The sequence below is a fragment of the Trifolium pratense genome, linkage group LG7 (genome assembly GCF_020283565.1).
Source record: "Trifolium pratense cultivar HEN17-A07 linkage group LG7, ARS_RC_1.1, whole genome shotgun sequence".
Lineage (NCBI taxonomy): Eukaryota > Viridiplantae > Streptophyta > Magnoliopsida > Fabales > Fabaceae > Trifolium > Trifolium pratense.
In genome coordinates this window covers 37,060,002-37,083,445 of record NC_060065.1, presented here as the reverse complement: position 1 = coordinate 37,083,445, position 23,444 = coordinate 37,060,002, and the positions used below count along the sequence as shown (strand labels likewise).

At 33.8% G+C, this 23,444-nt stretch overlaps 4 protein-coding genes across 4 annotated transcripts; all 4 read right to left on the bottom strand.

Annotated features, from left to right (window-relative positions):
* Positions 1-427: 427 nt before the first annotated feature.
* On the bottom strand, positions 428-2,406 carry LOC123898179 (probable purine permease 11). Its single transcript, XM_045949072.1, has 2 exons — positions 2,120-2,406; positions 428-1,738 (listed from the first exon to the last, which is right to left on the bottom strand). Exons 1-2 carry the CDS (start codon positions 2,154-2,156, stop codon positions 618-620), a joined length of 1,158 nt encoding a protein of 385 aa, XP_045805028.1. The 5' UTR covers positions 2,157-2,406; the 3' UTR covers positions 428-617.
* Positions 2,407-4,019: 1,613 nt separating this feature from the next.
* LOC123898065 (GDSL esterase/lipase At5g45920-like) lies at positions 4,020-6,599 on the bottom strand. Its single transcript, XM_045948916.1, has 5 exons — positions 6,331-6,599; positions 5,810-6,046; positions 5,115-5,182; positions 4,816-4,980; positions 4,020-4,516 (listed from the first exon to the last, which is right to left on the bottom strand). Exons 1-5 carry the CDS (start codon positions 6,430-6,432, stop codon positions 4,360-4,362), a joined length of 729 nt encoding a protein of 242 aa, XP_045804872.1. The 5' UTR covers positions 6,433-6,599; the 3' UTR covers positions 4,020-4,359.
* A 671-nt stretch (positions 6,600-7,270) lies between these two features.
* LOC123898064 (GDSL esterase/lipase At5g45920-like) lies at positions 7,271-10,287 on the bottom strand. Its single transcript, XM_045948915.1, has 5 exons — positions 10,098-10,287; positions 9,207-9,443; positions 8,220-8,287; positions 7,924-8,088; positions 7,271-7,669 (listed from the first exon to the last, which is right to left on the bottom strand). The coding sequence occupies exons 1-5, from the start codon at positions 10,197-10,199 to the stop codon at positions 7,513-7,515; spliced, it is 729 nt and encodes a 242-aa protein (XP_045804871.1). The 5' UTR covers positions 10,200-10,287; the 3' UTR covers positions 7,271-7,512.
* An 820-nt stretch (positions 10,288-11,107) lies between these two features.
* LOC123898063 (GDSL esterase/lipase At5g45920-like) lies at positions 11,108-14,810 on the bottom strand. Its single transcript, XM_045948914.1, has 5 exons — positions 14,603-14,810; positions 14,243-14,479; positions 12,168-12,235; positions 11,905-12,069; positions 11,108-11,598 (listed from the first exon to the last, which is right to left on the bottom strand). The coding sequence occupies exons 1-5, from the start codon at positions 14,705-14,707 to the stop codon at positions 11,442-11,444; spliced, it is 732 nt and encodes a 243-aa protein (XP_045804870.1). The 5' UTR covers positions 14,708-14,810; the 3' UTR covers positions 11,108-11,441.
* Positions 14,811-23,444: the final 8,634 nt, after the last annotated feature.

The window sequence follows — 23,444 nt, the reverse complement described above, 5'->3', positions numbered from 1 at the left end:
AAATGGAAAAGTGGAATATTCAGAATTCGAAACTCAATTTCTGTATATATAATATAATATTCTTACCTATTGGGCTAAACTCATAAAACGATGAATTGCATCCTTTAAGTGGGATGACTTTATTTTATTTTAAAATAGATTGAACATTTTGTAGTAGAATATAATTGGATGCATGAGTAAAATAACTTTTTTTGTTTGTAGACGAAATGACAAGCACCATTGAAATTTACACACAACTGCAAAATTCTGCGTTCAAATTCAAGTAAAAATGTCTAATCTAACAATATTCGTATAGCTGGTTGAACCGAAACTTAAATACATGTGAACATAAATTTATTATTCAGACATACACATACTAGTCTTCTAAAAACACATTCATGAATGTTAATCATGTTATCCAATCAAATCAATAGATTTTAGTCACAAATGAATACTAATTTCAATAATTTTTTTATAAAACACACACAACTTTGCATTTTATACAGGCAGATACATGTTTTGTTTCATACATAAGTAAATACAAATATGTGATCCATGGAAAATGTATTAATATATCTTGCTAGACTCAATAAAGTTGCAAAAACAACATCACCTTTTATCAATCTTCTTCTCACAACTCAATTCAAAAGTGATGGTATAACTTCAATCTCACCCCTTGAAACCTCAAGACAATGATCTTCTACCTTAGCTTTTTTATCATCTAAATAATGTTGATAAATATATGAAAGAAATCCCCATATTGCTAACATCAAAGCTATAGATTTGACTCCATCAATCTTATCATGGAAGAACAAAACAGAAAGAGTTGAAACTAAGGGCAACACCAAAGAACCTATTATATTAGCAAATAATGAAGATACCTCAAAAACTAACCCCAACATTCCAATGTAACATATTTGCCATGTCACACAACAACAAAGTAAAGTCATAATATAGGACACTTTTCCATTTACAAACTCCTTCTTCTCCTTATCCAAAATTTTCCATTCTCCACTTGCAAACAATCCAATAACACAAGCACAAGTAGCAAAAAAAGATGGATAAAATTGCATGTCCAATATAGCTGAAAATGTTTGTCTTTTTATAATTTTCTCAAAAGAAAATTGTACAAGTGCTAAATATAAGGAGAATGTAGCACATGCACAAAGAGTGAAAAGAAAACCAAGTATGTAATTTTCTTTACGAAGATCAGTACTTGAGTCTTGATCAGAAATCGAATCCACAGCGAGTAATGAAGTTGACATCGTAAGGAGAAACACGGAATTGAATATCAACGCCGTAAATTTTTGAGAATTAAGAAAGTACGAAAATAACGCATTGAAGGCTAATTCAGTTGAACATATTAGAGAAAAAGTTGAAAGTGGAAGATATTGAAGTCCATAGGAATACATCAAATACACACCTGTTAAAAGTATGCCAAAACCTATGTAGAGTGTGAAATATTTGGTTTTATTATTATCAAATTTTGCATGTGGTTTGAAGTAAAAAATGAGTGGAAGTAGTAATGGAAATCCAGCTGATTGAACAAATGATATCATCCATTTGCTATTACCACCTTTATCATAATATAATCTTTCTAAAAGAAGAGAAGAAGATTGACCAGCTAAAAGGAAGATTATGTAAAGGGATACACGAAACCACCATATGTAATTTTTGAATCTTGGATGTTGTTGAGGTTGCTGAGTGGTAGTAGTGACCATTATAATATTTATGTCTGAGTTCAGCATTATTTTGTTATCTACAATATTCAACAAAAATTGAATTAGTTATAGTTTTATGATTTTGTATTGTTGTTAAAAAATAATTAAAATTATTAATAGTATAAATTTGAGATTTTTTTGAGTAGTTTTTGATGAAAATCATTTTTATAACTTATTTAAAAATATGATTTTCAGTGAATAAACACAAAATAATTTCTACTTTTTTAAAAAAATATCTAAAAATTAATTTTAAAATTATTGAATTTCAAAATCGATCACTTTTGTTAAGTGGTGATTATTATATAAAAAGTTTCAAATCTTTAAATTATTGAATTTCTAAATTTTCCCCTTTGTATAGTGGTGATTAAATTATTTTCTTTAATTAAAAAAAAAAAAAGGAGTTTGATTGAGAAACTAACCTGATTTTTGTAGTTGCGGTTCTTGATCTATCTCCATATTAGAAAAGAGTAAATACTATGATAGAGATAATCATATTTGTTTATAAACCCTTCCCAAAGGAGATGCAGATTTGCTTCTATGTCTATATAATATATATGATGATATATATAACAGAAAATGTGATTAATTCTATGGTTGATGAGTAAGTTGTGTAAGAAATGCCGTAGATAGTTAAGGTAGTTTGTGGTGGTTTAATAATAAATAATATTTTTACTTTTTATTTATACTTCAAGGCATAAAATTAATTTCAAATTTCTATAAAATTGATCAATCAGCTATATAAATATACTCTAATAAGAAGAATAACGATATATGGAACGGTAGCTTGTTCTATAAAACTTGTTTAAAATATTATTGTTAGAGATGTTCTTATAAAAAATACATGAAACATTATATGAAAAGCGTGTACTATATGTTTCTAACATTTTTCTTTATATATAGGCTTTTGGGGTATTTGAAAAATTAACAAAATCATAACTCGAATGTCACATAAAAAAATGTAATAATAATTAAAATATAATTAAAGTTGTCAAATGTGAAACCACTAGATTTAATCCAGTGGTGATAGATTTGGGTAGTATGCATAAGATCTTGTGTTCAATCATTTGCTCCATTGTAAAAAAAAAAAGTCAAATTGGTAAATCTCTGCGACCTAACTCATCTAATTTTGTTTTCTACAAATAAAATTAAGTAATAATCTTAATACATAAAATTAAAATGTGGTTAAGCCACTAGGTTTGATCTAGTGGTGAGGGGTTTGGATATTACATTATAGGTCTTGGGTTCGATCTCTAGCTCATTGTAAACCAAAAAAAAATTAAAATGTAGTTTCTTGTAAAGATTTATTAATGTTACATCCTCGATCAAAATTTCTTCCACACAACCAATTTTTCTGTTTAATTATAAAATTAATTATTATTTATTTAATCCTTTACGTTACAACTTCACATTAGTCAAAAAAAGTTACAACTTCACATTTGTATTATTTAATTTTTAAATGATGATACAAAATTATTTGATTATACCTTCCCCTTTTTTAATTCTTCACACTACCATCGACTCTTCTACTTCACATCACATGCATCATATATTCATATTGCCTTTTGTTTTTCACTTTTCACCTTCATAAAAAGTTAGGTTGCTGTATTATGTATACATTTTTGTGAGACAGTTAGATTCCCTTCTTATTCTTTGTGTTGGTCAAATTAACACAAATAAACATATTAATTAACGTGTAACTCAAATAAATAAATTTAAAATTTTGCATAATATATATCAACAATTATATTGTGTATAAATTTATTTTGAAACTCTTTTCTTTCGTATAAACACAATACATATGTAGTGCCAAATCGAACCTGCAATTCTTCACTTCTCTGTATTTAATGTGTTATGTGTAAAATTCTCAGCATTAGATCATTTCACGAAAAAAGGTGTGTTGCCTAAAACACGTGTCGGCGACACTTATATAGTCAATTGTCTAAAAGTGGCCAGGAAAACACTGGCTTCTAGTAGATCGAGAAAAACCGTAGCCTTTTCTTGTGTTTTTGGCAACTTTTTAAAAATTGTGTAGGCAAAAATAAAAATAAAAAATTTGTTAATTGTGTTCATTACATAAGAGTGTAGTGAATTTTAGGCCATTGATTTAATGAGAAAGAAAATGTTAAAAGTGGTTTTAATGATGGAGATTTCTGATTTCTCCACTTGAGAAATATGAGAAAATCACAATGAATCCTTTGTCATTTGGAACAATGAAAATGTTAAAAAGTTGTTTTTATTATATCCCTTTTTGTTTCCTTCAAATGGATTGATTCATAGTACTTATAATTTACTACTGTTTCCAAATCAAATTGCACAAGATCCATAATGTACTCATCTTATTTACTGCATTTAATCACAACCCAGATGAGGACACACTTCAAAGCAAAATGCGGATATCATCCGCATTTTGCATTCTACTCAAGGGTGTATATGTACACATATAGTACAAGTTTCTTATATCAAGAAATTCCAGATGGTTTTATTTAACTGGATTCAGAGAGGTTGAAATGCATCTGAAAATCTAGCGTTATACAAACCATTCAAACTTCAATCTGGTTCATTCATACTGAAATTGAAATATCAAATACATTCAAAGAAATGCAACAGTCCAGTAATTTGCCAAAAGGGATATATACCCCTTTGCTACATCATCCTGTTACTATAGAAATGCCTTCAAGGGGTCATTAGGGTCAATATCAGATACAAGAGGGAGATCAATTGGTATAGATTCTAGACTCAAACCTTCATCTCTCAGTGTTCTGATTACTTCCTCAAAGACAAGTTGATTCCCTCCATTAGTAAGATGCAAACCGTCACTGCATTTCAGTAAACAAAATCGTATATTCTTATCAAACCATACCATAGATTGGTAATTCAGACATAATTGGTAATTTTGTTGGCATAACTCAAGTCACGTATATGGCTACAGAATTGGTCATACTATTAAAAAACCAAGTAAGCTTTGATATTATATGGTGATGACAATTCGACAAGATTCAGACAATTCCAAGACAAAGCCATCATGTTCATTTGTATTTTGAATTAAATGGTAGTACTAGTAAATAGTAACTAAGGTTACTATCAAGACTCCAAAATGATGTAAGTGAAGATAAACCTTAGATAAACTTTTTTCCAGTCAGGGAACTGTTGCATTTTGGTCCAGAGATCAATGAAAGGAATGTGACATTCAGTGGCCACAGCAATGCATGCTTTAGCATATTCACCAGCAGCTTCATTAGTCCTTTCAGGAAGGCCCTCTGGATTGTTCTCAAAAGGATATCTGCAATAGATTTTTAGAAATTTTTCAAGTGTGATTAACCTCTATAGAATTTATATCTAAATGTCACAAACAAACAAAAAAAGCTAATAATATCAGCGACAAAATGAAGGAAAAAAACGGCAATAAAACAATACCTAAGCCGTGCATCTTCATCAATGGGAGGAGGAGTTACAAGGATGACTTTAGTTGTCGGCCATCGCTTCTGAAATTCAAAGGAAAATTGCAGTATCCAATTATACAAGAGGCCTAGAATTGAAATGAAAATACAAAGTAAACTCCTCTAGAAATGCAAGATATGCATGCAACTGCCACTGTTTTCATGTTTCCAGTACACAGCAACAGCCATTGCACCTGTGTTCATTTGATATCACCTATTCTGTTCACCTCTCATTTCTAAAAAGGGCCTCAGCCTCAGCTTCTCCAATTCAACTCCGAAATCCCAAAAAACCATATTCATGGATCCCTACATTCGTGCACCGTGCAGCAGCCTCTACAACCGTTGCATTTAGAGATAAACTTTTCTCTCTTTAAATCAACCAATTGTAGAGGTCATTGCATTGAGTAACATTAATGCGAGCGAGACGATACATCAATCGTCATAGCAACGAAACCCACCAATGACAAATAATTAATCTTTTCCTAACATGCAATATATGCAACCAAAGCACGCTTATCAAAGCCATAAGGGTCAAAACTATTTACCAGTATATTCTTTAGAAATATTTTGTGCCACTAAAGAACAGTGCGATGACCCTTTTCAAGGTTTCAAAACCATGACCATACATCTTTTATTCAAACGATTGTTACTACAATGCGACTAATGTATTACCTTGAAGAAGGAGACTGTGGAGCGAATGTTCTCCTTGTATTCATGTAGAGGTACATGTTGATAAGCAGAGCATCTATTGGGAAGACAAGCATCATTAGCCCCAAAGAAGACAGTCAAAGCAATAGGAGCAGTTTTGGTTCCACCGTTACCGCCCTGTGACTCGGGGAAAACCCTGTCCAAGACTTTCAGTGCCCACCTTGTGTTGTACCCACTATACCCTCTGAGCACCACATCAGCCTGTTACACATTACAACACAAACCCATTTACCTTTTAGCACGCTCCCACATATAAACTCAATGTCAATGTGAGACTCTTAGCACGCTCCTCACACCCAAGGCTCAAGCATCTAATCTTGAATATCTTCAATATCATTTTAAAATTTGTGTTGCAATTAATTCAACTCTAACAAAGCCGGCTTGTAAGTGAAGACAGTCGTCAATCATTTATAAACACAAACATATAATGTGTAGTCTTGAGTAACAAGAAAAACACAAAAACATGAAAGAGACATGAATATTACCGTGCGAGAGAAATGGTTGGCAAGAGAAGCACCCCATCCTCCAACATGGAAGGATTCCTCAGTGATTGAATCGCCGAAAAGATAAATCTGTGGCCTTGTCATGTTGTTGTATCAGAGAAGTGTATGGTTGGTTGGTGGGTTCAGCTGAAGAAATGAAAGAAGGGGAGATCCATTACATAGATTCAGTAGCGTGCCAACAACCTATGTTGTTGTTGATGCACTAATTAATAAATAATTAAGATTCCTTTTTGGTGGAAAAAATGTCTGCAATTTTTTAAAATGCACCCAACATTATTTAATTCATTTCAGTAAACTATACTACCAAGAACAATATTTAGCATAAACAATAGAAATAAATCTCAATTATTTAAGGGATTAGTTTCTACAATTATGCGCGGAGGATACTTTAATTTGACATACTGATAGAGACACAAACAGGGATGAGGAGCAACGGGGAGACAAAGGACTGCATTCTCAATCTCCAGATAATAAAAAATTACAAAATAATAGCGGAGCAGTAAAATTTTCTTCTTGAGTCATCTTACTTGCCTTCTTTTTTCGAATTTCAGGTGGTTTTTGAGTAGTTTGGCATGAAAACCATTTTTATAACTTATTTAAAAATATGATTTTTAGTAAATAAACACAAAATAACTTCTACATTTTTAGAAATATCTAAAAATTAATGGAAGAAGAAACTTTCACAAAATACTCTATATTTAACCATAAAACATTTCACTACAAATGAGATTAAGAATGTGTTTTGCTATCACCAAACTTCAGGTAGTGAGACTATTTCAGGGAGAAGAAACTTTGTACTCCCTTAATGGATTTGATTCCATAGTACTTATAATTTACTACTGTTTCTAAATCAAATTGCAGAAGATCCTTAATGTACTCATTTTATTTACTGCATTTAATCACAACCCAGATGCAGACACACTTCGAAGAAAAATGCGGATATCATCGGCATTTTGCTTTCCATTCAAGTGTGTATATTTACATATATTACAAGTTTTTTACATCAAGATGTTCCACATGCTTTTATTTAACATTATACAAACTGTTCAAACTTCAATCTGGTTCATATTCACACTGAAATTGAAATATCAAACACTTTCAAAGAAATGCAACAGTACAGTAATTTCCCAAAAGGCATACCCCTTTTGCTACATCATCCTGTCACTACAGGAATGCCTTCAAGGGGTCATTAGGGTCAATATCAGATACATGAGGGAGATCAATTGGTATAGATTCTAGACTCAAACCTTCATCTCTCAGTTTTTTGATTACTTCCTCAAAGACAAGTTGATTCCCTTCTTTAGTAAGATGCAAACCGTCACTGCATTTCGGCAAACAAAATCGTATATTCTTATCAAACCATATCATAGACAATAAAGAATGACATTCTGCTTTGCAAATTCATATAGAATTGGTAAGTTTGGCATAACTCAAGTCACGTATATCGGTATATGGCTACATAATTGGTCATTTTGAAAAATCAAGTCAGCAATGAAAACTTATAAAAACTGTTAACATCAAGATTCCAAAATATTGTTAGCGAAGATAAACATAGAAGGTTAACTTTTTTGGAACCTTAAATAGTCTTTTTTCCAATCAGGTGTCTGTTGCATTTTGGTCCAGAGATCAATGAAAGGAATATGGCATTCAGTGGCCACAGCAATGCATGCTTTAGCATATTCACCAGCAGCTTCATTAGTCCTTTCAGGAAGACCCTCTGGATTGTTCCCAAATGGATATCTGCAATAGATTTTTAGAAATTCTTCAAGTTGATTAACCTCTTCTATAGAATTATATATCTAAATGTCACAAACAAAGAAAACCTAATAATATCAGTGACAAAAGAAGAAAAAAAGACACTAAAACAATACCTAACTCGTGCATCTTCATCAATGGGAGGAGGAGTTATGAGGATGACTTTTGTTGTCAGCCATCGCTTCTGAAACTCAAAGGAAATTTGAGGTATCAAAATAAACCATTTATACAAGATGCCTAGATTTGAAAGAAAAAATACAAAGTAAACTCCTCTAGAAATGCAAGGCATGCATGCAACTGCCATTGTTTTCATGTTTCCAGTACTGATAGGATTACCAGGATCCACTCTCGCTCCCCCACCAAGCCAAAGCATGGCTTTGATACAACTTAGAATTGGGAGTTGGGTCCAACTCAACCCTACAAAACCGGCTTGTTCAGGCCAACTCACATCCGATGTGGGACTTCTTAACAAATCTAAACAAGAAAGAACATTTTTTTTCTAAAAAGGGGAGGAGAAAGTGGACTTTGCACAAGAATCTGGTGCAAACTCCACCCATAGAAAAAGCATGGAATCAAACCCTTTGGGGAGAGTGTATTGATCACACACGAGTGGCAAACAGCGACAACCAGAGTCCCTATAGCCACTACACCTGTGTTCATTTGACATCACCTATTCTCTTCACCTCTCAAATCTAAAAAGGGCCCCATCTTCTCCAATTCAACTCTGCATGGATCCCTACATTCGTGCACCGTGCAGCAGCCTCCACAACCATTGCGTTTAGAGAGAAACATTTTCTCTATAAATCTACCAGTTGTAGAGGTCATTGCACTGTGTAACACTAGTATAGTAAGCGAGATGATACATCAATCATCATAAAAACAACAAAACCCCCAAATGACAAATAATTGATCTTTTCCTAACATGCAATATATGCAACCAAAGCACCCTTATCAAAGCCATAAGGGTCAAAACTATTTACTAGATATTCTTTAGAAATGTTTTGTGCCACTAAAGAACAGTACAGTGACCCTTTTCAAGGTTTCAAAACAATTACCATACATCTCTTATTCAAACGATTGTTACTGATACGAATACGTGTTACCTTGAAGAAGGAGACTGTGGAGCGAATGTTCTCCTTGTATTCATCTAGAGGGACATGTTGAAAAGCAGAGCATCTATTGGGAAGAGAAGCGTCATTAGCCCCAAAGAAAATGGTCAAAGCAATTGGAGCAGTTTCGGTTCCACCATCACCGCCCTGCGATACAGGGAAAATTCTGTCCAACACCTTCAGTGCCCACCTTGTATTGTACCCACTATACCCTCTGAGCACCACATCTGCCTGTTAAACATCACAAGACAAACCCATTTACCCTTTTCAAAAGAAACACAAACCCAATTTGCAAAAAGCTTCAAACTTTACATTAAAATCTAAAAACAGAATGTGGGTTGCAAACTCTAACAAAACCTACTTGTAATTGTGTACTGTTCCCCACTTATAAACTCTTTTTTCTTTTTCTTTGTTTAAGATTTGGTATCCAGTCCAAAGATCGGGGAGAGGGGGCATTTAAAGTTAGAGTTACGTACTGTATGGACTAACCCAACACATAAAGTGGCACTGGAAAGATTCGAACTTGAGACCTTGAGAAGAGCGCACTCCAAGATCTTAAGCTTTCACCAGCATGCCAATGTTAATGGGAAACTCTTAACACACTCCTGGCGCCCAAGGCTCAAGCATAGCCGGAGTATATCCCCTATAACCATTGTGGTGATCCAACTAATCATGAATGTTTCTAATAAAAATTTGAGTTTGATCTAAGTCAAACTGAAATATGATCATAAAATTTGGGTTGCATATGATATAAGTCAACTCAAAAAGCAGCTTGTAAGTGAAGATTGTGGACTATTTATAAACACAATATATATGGAGTCTTGAGTAACAAGAAAAACACAAAAACATGAAACAGACATGAAAACATGAAAGAATGAATATTACCGTGCGAGAGAAATGGTTGGCAAGAGAAGCACCCCATCCACCAACATCAAAGGATATCTCAGTGATTGAATCGCCAAAAAGATAAATCTGTGGCCTCCCCATGTTGTTGTTGACTTGTTGTTTCAGAGAAGTGTGTTGTTGGTGGGTTCAACTTCAACTGAAAATATGATGAAGGGAATGATTATCCACTTGATGAACATTAATTAATGCATCATGCTAATCACATGTAGGGAATGAATAGTATTTTTTATATTTTTAATAAGTAGTTTCATTTATATAAGTGATTAACATTTTTTTTAAATAAGTAAGATTCATTTTTTGTCATAAAAAAATCATTTTTGGTGTAAAAAAGGTTTGTAGGTTTTAAAATACATCATTCAATTTATTTTGGTGCACTGATGACTCTTAGTTTTTTTTTTTTTACGCAAATGACTCGTAGTTATTATACTCAAATTTGATCAATTTAAAGTAAATTTAGTAAGAATTTGTTTAGTTTTTATCATAGTTTACAAGAAAATTGCACTAGTGTAGAGATAACTTGTAATAGAAGAAAACAGAGCAAATAGTAGCATTTTGATCCTGCTGATGGCAGAAGGGAGCTGCGCAGGGCGCTTCTCTTCTTCTCATACATTTCAATTCAGTCGATGGCGCGGGGCGCAGAATTTCCTGCGCGTGGCGCAACTGCCAGATCCAGAATTTCTCTATAAAAGGAGATCTTGGCCATTTGAAAGGGGTTCCGAATTTTGAAAGGAGATCTTTACCACTATTTGTTATCCAACTCAACTGTGATTAATTGGTTGAACCAATTAAACTATGACCAATAGGTCTCGTTATATCTTAGATCGGATTTTTGGAACATTGACACTTCATAGAAAAATGTGATTATCGTCTGCATTTGCTCTCTATTGAAGGGTGTATATAGTATATAACATACTCAAGTTATTTATATCAACAAATTCCAGATGCCAGATGGTGCTGAGAAATTGAACATGAAATGGGAACTAACTTCATGTCTAAATTACTCTATTTAACTGAATTTTGAGAGGCTAAATTGTATCGAGCATTATACAAACTTCATCGACACTTGAGCACAATATTTCTCTTCTTTCCATTAGAAAGAAAAAGTATTAGACAGACTAATTCACAACCATTACCAAATAAAAGAATTCGAAATATCGAATACTATTACTAAGCATATACCACTTACCTAACATATTGTTTCCCATAGAAGACACTTTTAGAGAATCCTTACAGCAAAAGGAAGATCAAAATATTATCAAGTAATTACTCTATTTACATATCTTTCAATATGGGATACCCCTTTTGTACTATATCATCTTGTAACTATAGAAATGCCTTCAGAGGGTCATTAGGGTCAATATCAGCTATATGAGGGAGATCAATTGGTATAGATTCTAAACTCAAACCTTCATCTCTCAGTTTTTCGATGACTTCCTCAAAGACAAGTTGATTCCCTTCATTAGTGAGATGCAAACCGTCACTGCATTTCAGTAAACAAAGTTTTAGATTCATATCAAAACCAAAAATATAATCATAACACAGTATCATACACGTCGGTTAATAACTGTTGTAGGCTCAATAGTAAGGAAAAACAGGTGAAAGTAGCAAAATACATGTATTGTAGATAGCTTTGTTTATTAGCATCATCGAAACTGTGTAATCTTAAGTTCCATTAAAATGAAACTAGTCCGATTTTCAGTTGTCTATGCATTTTTAAACAAACCATACCATAGATTTCAAAATATCATTAGTGAAGATAAACATAGAATGTTAAGTTTTTTGGAACCTTAAATAGTCTTTTTTCCAATCAGGTGACATTTGCATTTTGGTCCAGAGATCAATGAAAGGAATTTGACATTCGGTGGCAACAGCGATGCATGCTCTAGCATATTCACCAGCAGCTTCATTTGTCCTTTCAGGAAGACCCTCTGGATTCTCCACATACGGATATCTGCAATAGTTTTTATAAATTCTTCAAGTATGAATATGATTAACCTCTATAGCATTATACACCTAAATCTCAAACAAAGAAAACCAATAAAACAATACCTGAGCCGTGCATCTTCATCAATAGGAGGAGGAGTTATGAGGAGAACATGAGTTGTGGGCCAGCGCTTCTGAAATTCAACGGAAATTTGCAATATCCAATTATACCATTTAAACAATAGCCCTAGAATTGAATAATAAAGGAATCTCCTCTAAAATGCAAGGCATGCATGCAACTGCGACTGTTAATTTTTTCAGTACTGATAGGATAAAACAGATTCAAATCTACGCAATCCAGAAAACTGTATATGAATTCAAAATAGTGAAGGCAGGTTTCTTTTGGTGGTGCTCAGATGTGTGATTCAGGTCTGACATTTTGTATTAACTTTTATCTTAAGTGCAAATAATTAAAACAAAGTGCCATAGAATCAGACAAACATCCAAAAATGTAACAGTGATATTCGACATACTATATGTTTAACGTTTATAACAGCTTCAAGTCGCAACGCCTAAGGTCAGTAACAGGAATAAATTACGAGACAATTAACTATTTGGATTTGCCATACAAGAGATCTTTGGATGATCTCCTAAACAAGAAAGAACTTTCATTTTTCAAAAAGGAAGGAATTGTTTATTTAGGGAGAGAGGGAGGCACTACGAAAAGAGAGCACTTAACAGGAGTGTCAACAGTGATCAACCTATTTTAGCAACAAAAAAGAACAATGATCAACCTATGGGCCAAGCAAAGGTCAAAAAACTTTCCCCTAGTAATGTTAAGCTGATATCTTGATCCTTAAAGAGATGGACCATTCTTCCACTCCTATAGTAAATGTGGGCCTTCCCATTGCTAACATGTATGCCTACCTAACAGCTCATAGGTGACCACACCAGATGATAATATAATTGCATGGGCACCAAGAAAGAAGACACAATGTTTAGGTTGTGAAAACAATGTTAGGATCCTACTCAATCCCACAAAAGAAAACCAATAAAAAATGGACCTTTACACTAGCATCTCGTGCAAATTGCAAACTCCACTCCCACAGAAAAGCATGGAATAAAAAAAACAACCTTTGGAGAGTGTATTATTGATCACACACAAGTGCCACAGCCACTGCACGTGTGTTATTGGACATCACCTATTCTAGAAGGGTCCCTCTTCTCCAATTCAATTCTTTAAGCCCCACAAGCCACAAACAATATTTGAATACCCCAGAAGATATAAAAATCATCATAACAACTAACCCCACCAAATGACAAATAATTAATCTTTTTGTAACACTAACATGCAATATACGCAACCAAAGCACGCTTATCAAACCCACAAGGAGTTAAAACTTTAATTTAAAATAAACCTTTTTGTGCCACTAAAGAAACGTGACTTACTTAGCACCACTATTTCATATTTAAGGCGTGTCTGATGTCTGAGATATTACGAAACCAACATATGTGGTTACATTAAATCGAAATGTGCTAGCAACAACGCACTATTTTATTAACGGAAATTTTTTCTAGTTTGATTTTACCTATTTTTTTTAATCACATGCCGGAAACATAACTGGAACTCATACGACTCCTGTTAAATGTATGTGACCTACTTGATTTAATAGAATCCATTTTAATTTCACTATAATTTTTTCATATTATTATGATGTGCCTAACATCTCTACACCATTACCATACATCTTTCAAATTATTTACTTTATAGACACCAACCCTTTTCTAGGTTTCAATACCATTGTCATGCATATTTTACCTAACACACGGCGGGTTTGACAAAATCACAGTAACACCGTGATTTGTTGAAGCTCCAAATTCACTGTGACACCGTGATTTTGTTGAAGCTCCAAAGTATGACTCACTATAATTATGTGAAACTCATTGCGAATTCAAACATACACCGAATCATTTTATTCAAACTTTTTTTTACAATTAACAACATATAAAAAGAAAAACTTTTGTTACATTACAATCTATGAAGCACGGACACTTATTGGATTGGGCGTGTCCCGGACACAGATATGACACCGACACTTATAATTGAGCTGAATTGTGTCATTTCTCAAATTATTATCAGATGTTTCAGTGTCCATGTTGTGTCCGTGTTTGTGTTTGTGCAACATAGGAATATATGTTACCTTGAAGAAGGAGACAATGGAACAAAGATTTTCCTTGTATTCATGGAGAGGGACATGTTGAAAACCAGAACATCTATTAGGAAGACAAGCATCATTAGCTCCAAAGAAAACAGTCAAAGCAACAGGAGCCGTTACATTTCCACCGTCACCACCAAGTGACAAAGGAAAAACCCTTTCCAACACCTTCAAAGCCCACCTTGTATTGTACCCACTATACCCTCTAAGCACCACATCAACCTGATAAACAACACAACACAACACCACACCCATTTACAAAAAGCTTCAAACTTTAGTCTTTAGACCAGAATCAGAAAACCCATAAAGAGAAAAACATGAAACAAGATGGAAAATGAATAGTACCGTGCGAGAGAAATGATTGGCAAGAGAAGCACCCCATCCTCCAACAGAGAAGGAATCCTCAGTGATGGAATCACCGAAAAGATAAATCTTTGGTCTTGTCGCCATGTTATTGTTGTTGTTTGAGAGAAGTGTGTGTGTGTGGGGGTCGGTGGATACAGTAGAAGAATGGAAGATCCAGTAAATAAATAAATAAATAGATTCAGTAGCTTCTTCTATTCCTACAACTATTTTTGTTGATAATTAAATATGAATTTAATTTATATCAGCCCTAAAGTTTTTTTTGAAGAAGCTAAAATGATATATATATTAACACAAACAGTCTCCCCAGCACAAGACGTACCGAGGTAGACTATAAAAATACAAGAGAGTCAGAGAGAAACAAATCAAAGTAAAATCATACAAGGCCCAAACACAACAGTGGACTAGACCACCAGCTATGGTGGTTTAAAGCTAACGTGATGTTCGTCGTCTTCAACCACCTAAAAGAGAAGAGCTTGATCTTGTCCAATAAAGTATGAGGTGTGTCCGATGAGCCTTTGAACAATCGATGATTTCTCTCTGTCCATATCACCCAAGCACAAGCGAGCCAAACAAGCTGCAGAAAAGACCGTCTCGCTCGAGAACCACCCAATGATGCCGTAAACTGAACAAAATGATCACGCAGAGAAGTGGAATCCACCAAGGAAATGCCAATCCATGCACGAACTAAATCCCAAAGCGATCCAGCAGTACTACATGATAGAAATAAGTGATGAGCCGACTCAGTCGCTCCACATCCAAGAACACAAGTGGCAACCGTAGGAGACAAAACGCCACGAGTAACCAGGTTTGCTCTCGTGGGCAACCTGTCCCTCAATAAACGCCACGCAAAGATGGAAACCTTCAAAGGAACCTGAGAATGCCAAATAAGGTTATCCGCATCATCCAAAGTAACTGAATCCTGAGACGTCAGAAGCTGATAAACTCCCCTGACCGTGTAACCTGTGTCAGGGTCAAGGCTCCACTGCCACCTGTCAATAACCTGATCCTGCAAAGAAATGTCAAGAAGTAAAGACTGACACTCCCCCAACATCTCCTCCTCCCACACCCACAAACGCCTCCGCCACTCCCACGCCCCCCCATCTGCCCCCCAACCTAAAGCAAACATCTCTGCGACCGAACGAGATTTGGTCGTGGTCAACTCAAAAAGGCGCCCAAACCGCTCCCTCAACGAAATCTCATCCAACCACGGATCGATCCAAAAGAGAGTATCAGAGCCATCCCCCACCCTCCTCGAAACATGCTCCCTAAACCAACTGCCTCCTGGCTCACCTACACCCTCCCTAATACGCACTAACTCCCTCCACCACACTGACCCCCTCTGACCGCCCGCCCGAAGACTACCTCCCTCAAGCCCATACCTAGCTACCAGTACTCTAAACCACAACCCCTCTCTATCCACCAGCATCCTCCAACACCACTTCCCCAACAACGCTATGTTGAACTCACACAACTGTCTAACCCCCAAACCTCCATACTCCTTACGCAAACAAACAGATTTCCAGCTAACCCAAGAGATTTTCCTAGTATCCCAACAACCCCCCTGTAACATCCCGGATTTTCATCCAAGATATTTGTGAAAAATCTTATTTAGTTAGAAAATGTGCCGATAATTTTTTTCTTCTTTTTTTTTTAAATAGAATAATGGTTACAAAGATAATTGAAGTAAAATTCAAAGAATTATAAACTTAATTAAAAATGAATTATTGTTTGAAATTTCCAGCGGAAGAAAATAAAACAAAGAAATATTTATTACATAAAATTCACAAATTACAAAACCCAATTTTTCCCCGTTCGTACGCGCTTCAAGCATCACATCACATTCAATCAAGTTTTCTCCTTGAGTACCTAAAATGTTGGTTGTAAGGGTCAATTTCCGTATCCACATTGAATCATACTCACCACAAGAAAATGTTATAAAATAATAACAAAACACTTCACCTTATCGAAAATATAATTATTAGTTTATTATAAAAACTTTTGGGTAATAAGAGTACACATATACAAACATAGGTAGCATCTTATTGTTCAACGGCAGTAATAAACAAGGCAATATTACACATATTACAAATTGCACAACAAAATCAAATGAAAGAGGAGAAGGTAACGATCACCGCTTTACCATGGACTAACTATACTTTTTCTTTGTTTTTATTATGACTGTGATAATTATATACTATTGTATTTTTTTCTCTCCCTTTCTATATGCAATGCAATGCAACTAAGACAATCCTATATGAGACTATGATCCGGATAAGAAAATCTGCCACACAGGCTTCTGCCACACAGGCTAAATAGTAAGTTCTGCCACACAGACTAAAAATAAGTTCTGCCACACAGGCTCCTGCCAAACAGGCTAAAAAAATATAAGTTCTGCCACACAGGCTAAAAGTAATCCAGTCACAAAGGCTCAAGCCACACAGGCTAAAAATAAACCAGCCACACAAGCTAAAAGTAAACCAAGCCACAAAGGCTACCTATACAGACTCTGCTATACACATCCTATATGATGCAAGTCTCAATAACTTTCTTGTTGAAAACCTTTCTTCTTGAAAACCCGAACACCCTCCCACACCACTATAATTCCCACTGCACCGATTGAAATCAATTTATTTATTTAGTTCTTGTTGATTTGCAATAGATAAAGGAAATCAATAATTATTACAAGCGCATATGGAATGGAACAGGCAGAGAGCATAGTGAACAAATATAGCATACATATATAATATATAATGATAAGATTAAAACAAGCATACAACATACTGATGGAAATTATTTCATCAAAACAGGTTGATTCCTTATTTCTTTAAATAATATTACTTGTTGTTTTATATAAATTGTTTCCTTTGGTTCATTTTAAGCGATAAAGGTTCTACTATTATATCACAACATCGTCCTATGTAGCATGAGTGTGTGGGGAAAAAGCCCTTACCTTAGGCGCTTTACTTCCTGGTCAATGAAACTCTAATGTCCACGAAATAATGCTCGCACAAAGAGAGAAAACTAAAGCTTAATTTGGAAACTTATGTGAGGAGGAACAACCCAAGAGGATGATGCAAGGACGAGTTTTGAGAGACTTAGAGAAATTTAGGAAAGCTGAGCGTGAGTCTTCTATCATAGAAAGAGCTTTATAATATTTTGCAAACATGGCAAGGCAATAAACTGATATCATCTCCTAATCATCAATCATCAATTATAATAATGGCAATTAAAAGATATCCCTTGATTTGCTAACGTATTCGGTTCATCAGAAATTCAATGGCCAATAAGTTTTGATTGCATGACTAACTTAATTTGGCTAACAATTATCATAAATTATATTAAATAGGGATAATTGGTTCTAATATCATAGAAACAAATGATCTTATTACTAGGTCCATTCACGTGTGATATACTTTGCATCAAACACCAAAAATAATTCCATTTTGATTTTGTCAAAATTAAGTCTCATATATGATTATTATCAAAACTCACAAATTAGTTAAATAAAAATTAAAATAAATATCATCTCATCAAATACTAAAATAAAATACGATAATGAAATATAAAATAGTTACTATTTAATTTATTTATCAAATAACAAATCAATAAAATAAATGTATAAAATATTGGGGCGTTACACCCCCAAAAAAATTTAATGAAAAGAGATTCAATAGAGGAAATAATACCTGAGGGAGCTTTGAAGAAAGAAAGGGCGTAAACAGGTAAAGAAGATATCAGCCCTAAAGTTATTTTACACACGCGTCTACTAATATACCGATATATCATGTATGGTAATTAAAAGGCAAAATTACACTGAATGTCCTTTATCTTATTTATTTGTAACACTTTAGTCCTTTATCTTTATTTTTTCCACTTAAGTCCTTTATCTTTTTTATTTGTGACATTTCAGTCCTTTTTCGCATTTTTTATTAAAAAATACTGATGTGGCTTGCCACATCAGATAATTTTATTTTAAAAAGGGTAAATGATCATTTACCCCCTGCAAAATAAGCAAATTTTCGTTTACCCCCCTATGTAGATTTTTTTTCTGTTTACCCCCCTGCAAAAAATAGATTCCCTCATTTTGCCCCCTAGGTGTACAGCAGGACATGTGACTGTGCAAATCTGCTGACGTGACTTGTACACGTGGAAAAAATCATTTATATTTATTTTTTAAATTCCATGTCACATAATTTTTTTTTTTTAAAAAAAATCCTACAAAAAAAAAAACGAATTTTTTTTTCCCAAAATTTAAAATTAAATTTCCTACAAATAATTTTTTTCCTACAAAATAAAAAAAAAATAAAAGATTTCGTACAAAAATAACTTTTTTTGCATAAATAAAAAATTAAATTTTCTATTTAACGATTTATTTTCAAATATCTTTTAATTAAAAAAAATAGAATCTTTATTTTTGTCTGCGTAATTTAGTGCTGCAGATATAGTACAAGCTAAGGTTGCTGCACAATTTAATATCACATAAGAATTGAAGCATAATTTTGCTTAATTTTTTTTGCTGCATAATTTAATATCACATATAATTTTGGTAGAAGAGGAAAACACAAATAAAACTTCTTCTTCTATTTTTTTTTTAATTCAAAGAGATTAACAAAAAAAATAAAGTTTTGTTTTTAAAAATTAAAGATTATGTTTTTTTTTAATTTAAAGAGATTTGAAAATAAATCTTTAAAATATTTAATTTGGAAATAAACTTTATTTCGGAGTAAATCTTTATTTTGGGAGTAAAATAAGAAAATTCGTTTTTTTATTTTGGGAGGAATTTTTTTTTTTTTAAATTCGTTTGTAGGAAAACAAATATAATTTTTAAAATTTTGTAGGAAAAAAAATTATTTGTAGGAATTTTTTTTTAATTTCGGGAAAAGAAAATAAGAAAATTGGTTTTTTTATTTTGTAGGAAAAAAAATTTATTTTTTATAAAAAAAAAATCTGACGTGGAATTTTTTAAAAAAATATAAATGATTTTTTCCATGTGTACAAGCCACGTCAGCATATTTGCACAGTCACATGTCCTGCTGTACAGCCAGGGGGCAAAATGAGAGAATTTATTTTTTGCAGGGGGGTAAACAGAAAAAAAATATGCACAGGGGGGTAAACGAAAATTTACTTATTTTGCAGGGGGGTAAATGATCATTTACCCTTTTAAAAAATATATTTTTATTATCACATGAAAATCTTCATCATCTTCATCACATTCCTTTAAATCTTCATCACCTTCATCAAAATTCTTCAACTTTCTCGACCACTTATCTTTCTCAACAAAACTCAATTCAGCAAAATCATCACATGAAATAGTAACAAGATTGAGAAACCCATAAGAAAGCAAAACATGCAACATTTGTAATCACCACAACATAACAAAACCCCCTAAAAATTACCTACTCTAATCCCTTCTGATACAACAGAAGCAAGAAATTAACACCAACAAGTTGATACAACTTTGATGAAATGTACAAAAGCAAGTATTTTCGTTATATCGTATCCACAGGGACTAGTGCGATATCAATTGTACATACACAAATTCCATGATTCTAAGTATGGGTTTGTTTCGATTTGGTTTTGTAACATAAAATTGCGATAAAAGTGCGTGATAAACTTTTGAGATAAAAACTTGTTGGAATTGGATTTCATCAAATCATTCACATGTATCAGTTAACTATTGATATATATATTTCATTTACCAATCAATACCGTCACGTATTACTCGTTGATCATATCCGTGTCCGGAATATGTCTAGAAATCTATTGTATCTATTAACTTTCCGATGTCTCGAATCATTAATCGATAAAATAGCATTAAGCTCTAATACTTTAAGTGACTATTAAAGCTCAAGATCTATGTCTAAACTTTGAACTTTACCAAGTGATTATCCTACCTTTGATTCGAATAACATATGTCTATATCATTTAAACCTTTTAATAAAAGCATGAAAACAAGGATATCACTAATATTGATTGATAAATAAAACACATATAGCAAAGTTAAACTAGATTCATGATCATAATTCAATTACATCCAATCCCAACAAAAGAGATTTAGCTATGAATAGCCATGATAAACTTACAAAAGAGTGAAGATGAGAAGGGTTGAAAAACCATTGGGCTTGATTTCTCAAGTTGTGTGGAATCCACCTTCAAAACCTCACTAACAGGATATATCTATGAAACTAGTGTTTTTCTATCTGATATTATCTAACTTCATATTTTACAAAATGATCTGAAATGCTATTTATAGACTTCTGAAATAGGCCTATTCGCTGAGCGAATCCGTGTTCGCTACGCGAAGAAGTTGCTTAGTTGAAGAGGTTTGCTGACACGTGTATTTAGCTGTGACTCATCCTTTGCTCGCTAGGTGTTCGCTGCAGCGAGCTTATTCGCTGCATGCTCGCTGCGTGTTCGCTAAGTACCTTGGACTCCCTGCCTTCGTTCGCTGTGTGTTCGCTGTGGCTTCGCTGTAGCGAGTTTGTTCGCTGCAGGTTCGCTGGGTGTTCGCCAAGTACCCTGAGCTCCCGGCCTTTGTTCGCTGCATGCTCGCTGCAGCGAATGCTTCAGGATTTTGATTCTTTTCTTGGTATCAGCATGAACCTAACAAAATGGTTGGATTTGATAATTCTTGCATAATTTCTTAGTACATACTATATTTATATCAAAAGTGATTTATATTCCAAGGATTTGTTATCATAATTCATTCAATAAGTGCTTTTTAACCATGTATTTTAACCAATATTTAGCACTTATCAAATCTCCCCAACTTAGGACTTTGTTTGTCCTCAAACAAAAGGTATTTTAACTAGCTCACAATTCATTCAAAAGAGTGGGTTTGTAATCAATCAAAGTTTTCAAAATCTCAGAGCACAAGTAAAGCAATGTCATCTCAAAGACTAGTTCCCAAAACATTCAAAGAAAACAAAGCATGATCATGAAATGATTCCTATGCCTAAGCAAAATTCTCAACATTCTTATCAAACAATCAAGACTCAAGTGTTATCTCAAATTTCTCACCATTATTTCTCTCAAGGGTAAGTGTTTAACTCAATCCAAGCAATGTGCATGCAACATTTCAATTCAAACATTTATCTAAGCAAAATCACAAAACATGCTATCAGTTGTGGATCACTAAGGACTTTATCAAGCTTGTAATGGGGCTGGGCTACAAAAATTCATTGTTTTTCTATGGATTCAAAAAGCCTCAAGGATAAGAGAGCACAAAATCTGCAAAATTCATCTCATGATTCATTCACTCCCTTTCTTTTCCCCCTATTTCCATTTGTGGTGATTTCTTTTGTTTTGACACTTTTCACAAAATTTTGTTTTCTTTTCTCATTTCCTTTTGACTTTCAATTGTGTCAAGCAACTCTTTTATTTTTTCACATATTTTCTTTTCTTTTTCAATCACCACAACACTACCTTTTTTCAACCAATTTATTTATCTATTTTTCAACCTACTTCTCCCCAACTTGAATCTTATCAAATAACCCTTATAAAAATACACTTGCTCTCCTATCCTAAGACAAGGGTAGAGTAGTTGTTTTTCTTTTCTTTCGGCTTCAGGGTTTATAAAACAAACGAATTTCAATTTTTAAGGCTCAAATGGGGACACAAAAGATCACTATCTCACAGGGTAGGTTAAATTTGGCTAAGTGGTTATCACTCAAAAAGAAACAAGGCCTTGATCATATCCACAACATCAAACACATTAGTGACAGCAAGATTAAGCTAAAATCAAATGAGCATACACAATTGCCGGCACTCTCATATTTATGTAAACAATGGAAAGTTCACACATTCTCACCCAGCTAGATTGGATAACACAAGTTTCAATCATGTTCAACAAAAATAGTGAGAATCATCTTAGGACAAGTAACACATTTCAAAAACATGTTAAGTTTCTAAGCCTATTTTGAACACTAATCAAAGAAGATTGACATATATCTCTACAAATCAACTATCATGCTCAACACATTGATTTATCACAAACCTATCTTTCAATTTCAAACATATGTGAGCTTGTTTCTTCAAAATGCTAATCACAATAATTCACATTACTAGACTACCATACTACTATATTAAATTACTAATTATCATGCATTAAACTTCAAACATTCATCATATGTTCACAACAAAACACAAAACAAGTGACACACATTCATACTTCCACATGTTCCACATAGTTAATACAAAAGATAAACTACTAAAACTTAAACATTAAATGACTGAAAGCTTTTAAAGTTCACTCATTTTGGCGTGCTTTTCAGCCATCTCCTTGCTTTCTTCACTCGGATTCAGAACCGGCCTCCGAACCAGATTCGGAGCCAGCATCACTTTCATCTCCTTCTTGCATAGATGCATCAGAACCAGCTTCTCCTTCACTTGCATTGTCTCCTTCACTAGCAGCTTCAGCATCTGCTACATTACCCCCTCCGAGAAAAGTAGGCCTGACCTCAGGCCATGCAACATAGGCTTCGAAATCTTGTGGTGTCATCACCGACTGCCCGGTATGCTGATTATAGAAAGATTGCTGCATTGCACTCATGGCTCTATATCCTGCATCATTCTGATCATACAAATAAGTAAAATGATTATAAAAATTCTGATCATGAACAGCAGAGGTGGAGGCCTGTGGTGGTGGGGGTGGTGGTGGTTGTTGTGGAGCTCTTCTTCTCTTCGGTTTGCAATACCGATCCACATAATTATCATCAATCTTCCCAATCTCCTCACGTCCAATTTCAGGAATGTGTATCCTATTAGCTGTACACAATCCCATAATTAAGCACGGGAAACCCAAAGGACTGTCGGATCTCAC

Excerpts from the sequence above, each read along its gene's own strand:
- LOC123898179 (XM_045949072.1), bottom strand. The coding sequence starts at position 2,156 with ATGGAGATAGATCAAGAACCGCAACTACAAAAATCAG. Across the intron at positions 1,739-2,119 it reads ACCGCAACTACAAAAATCAG|ATAACAAAATAATGCTGAAC; the intron begins GTTAGTTTCTCA and ends TGAATATTGTAG.
- LOC123898065 (XM_045948916.1), bottom strand. The coding sequence starts at position 6,432 with ATGACAAGGCCACAGATTTATCTTTTCGGCGATTCAATCACTGAGGAA. Across the intron at positions 5,183-5,809 it reads CCACAGTCTCCTTCTTCAAG|AAGCGATGGCCGACAACTAA; the intron begins GTAATACATTAG and ends TTTGAATTTCAG. Across the intron at positions 4,517-4,815 it reads TGGAAAAAAGTTTATCTAAG|TGACGGTTTGCATCTTACTA; the intron begins GTTTATCTTCAC and ends ACTGAAATGCAG.
- LOC123898064 (XM_045948915.1), bottom strand. The coding sequence starts at position 10,199 with ATGGGGAGGCCACAGATTTATCTTTTTGGCGATTCAATCACTGAGATA. Across the intron at positions 8,089-8,219 it reads GATGAAGATGCACGAGTTAG|ATATCCATTTGGGAACAATC; the intron begins GTATTGTTTTAG and ends AATCTATTGCAG. Across the intron at positions 7,670-7,923 it reads TGGAAAAAAGACTATTTAAG|TGACGGTTTGCATCTTACTA; the intron begins GTTCCAAAAAAG and ends GCCGAAATGCAG.
- LOC123898063 (XM_045948914.1), bottom strand. The coding sequence starts at position 14,707 with ATGGCGACAAGACCAAAGATTTATCTTTTCGGTGATTCCATCACTGAG. Across the intron at positions 14,480-14,602 it reads CCAATCATTTCTCTCGCACG|GTTGATGTGGTGCTTAGAGG; the intron begins GTACTATTCATT and ends GTTGTTTATCAG. Across the intron at positions 11,599-11,904 it reads TGGAAAAAAGACTATTTAAG|TGACGGTTTGCATCTCACTA; the intron begins GTTCCAAAAAAC and ends ACTGAAATGCAG.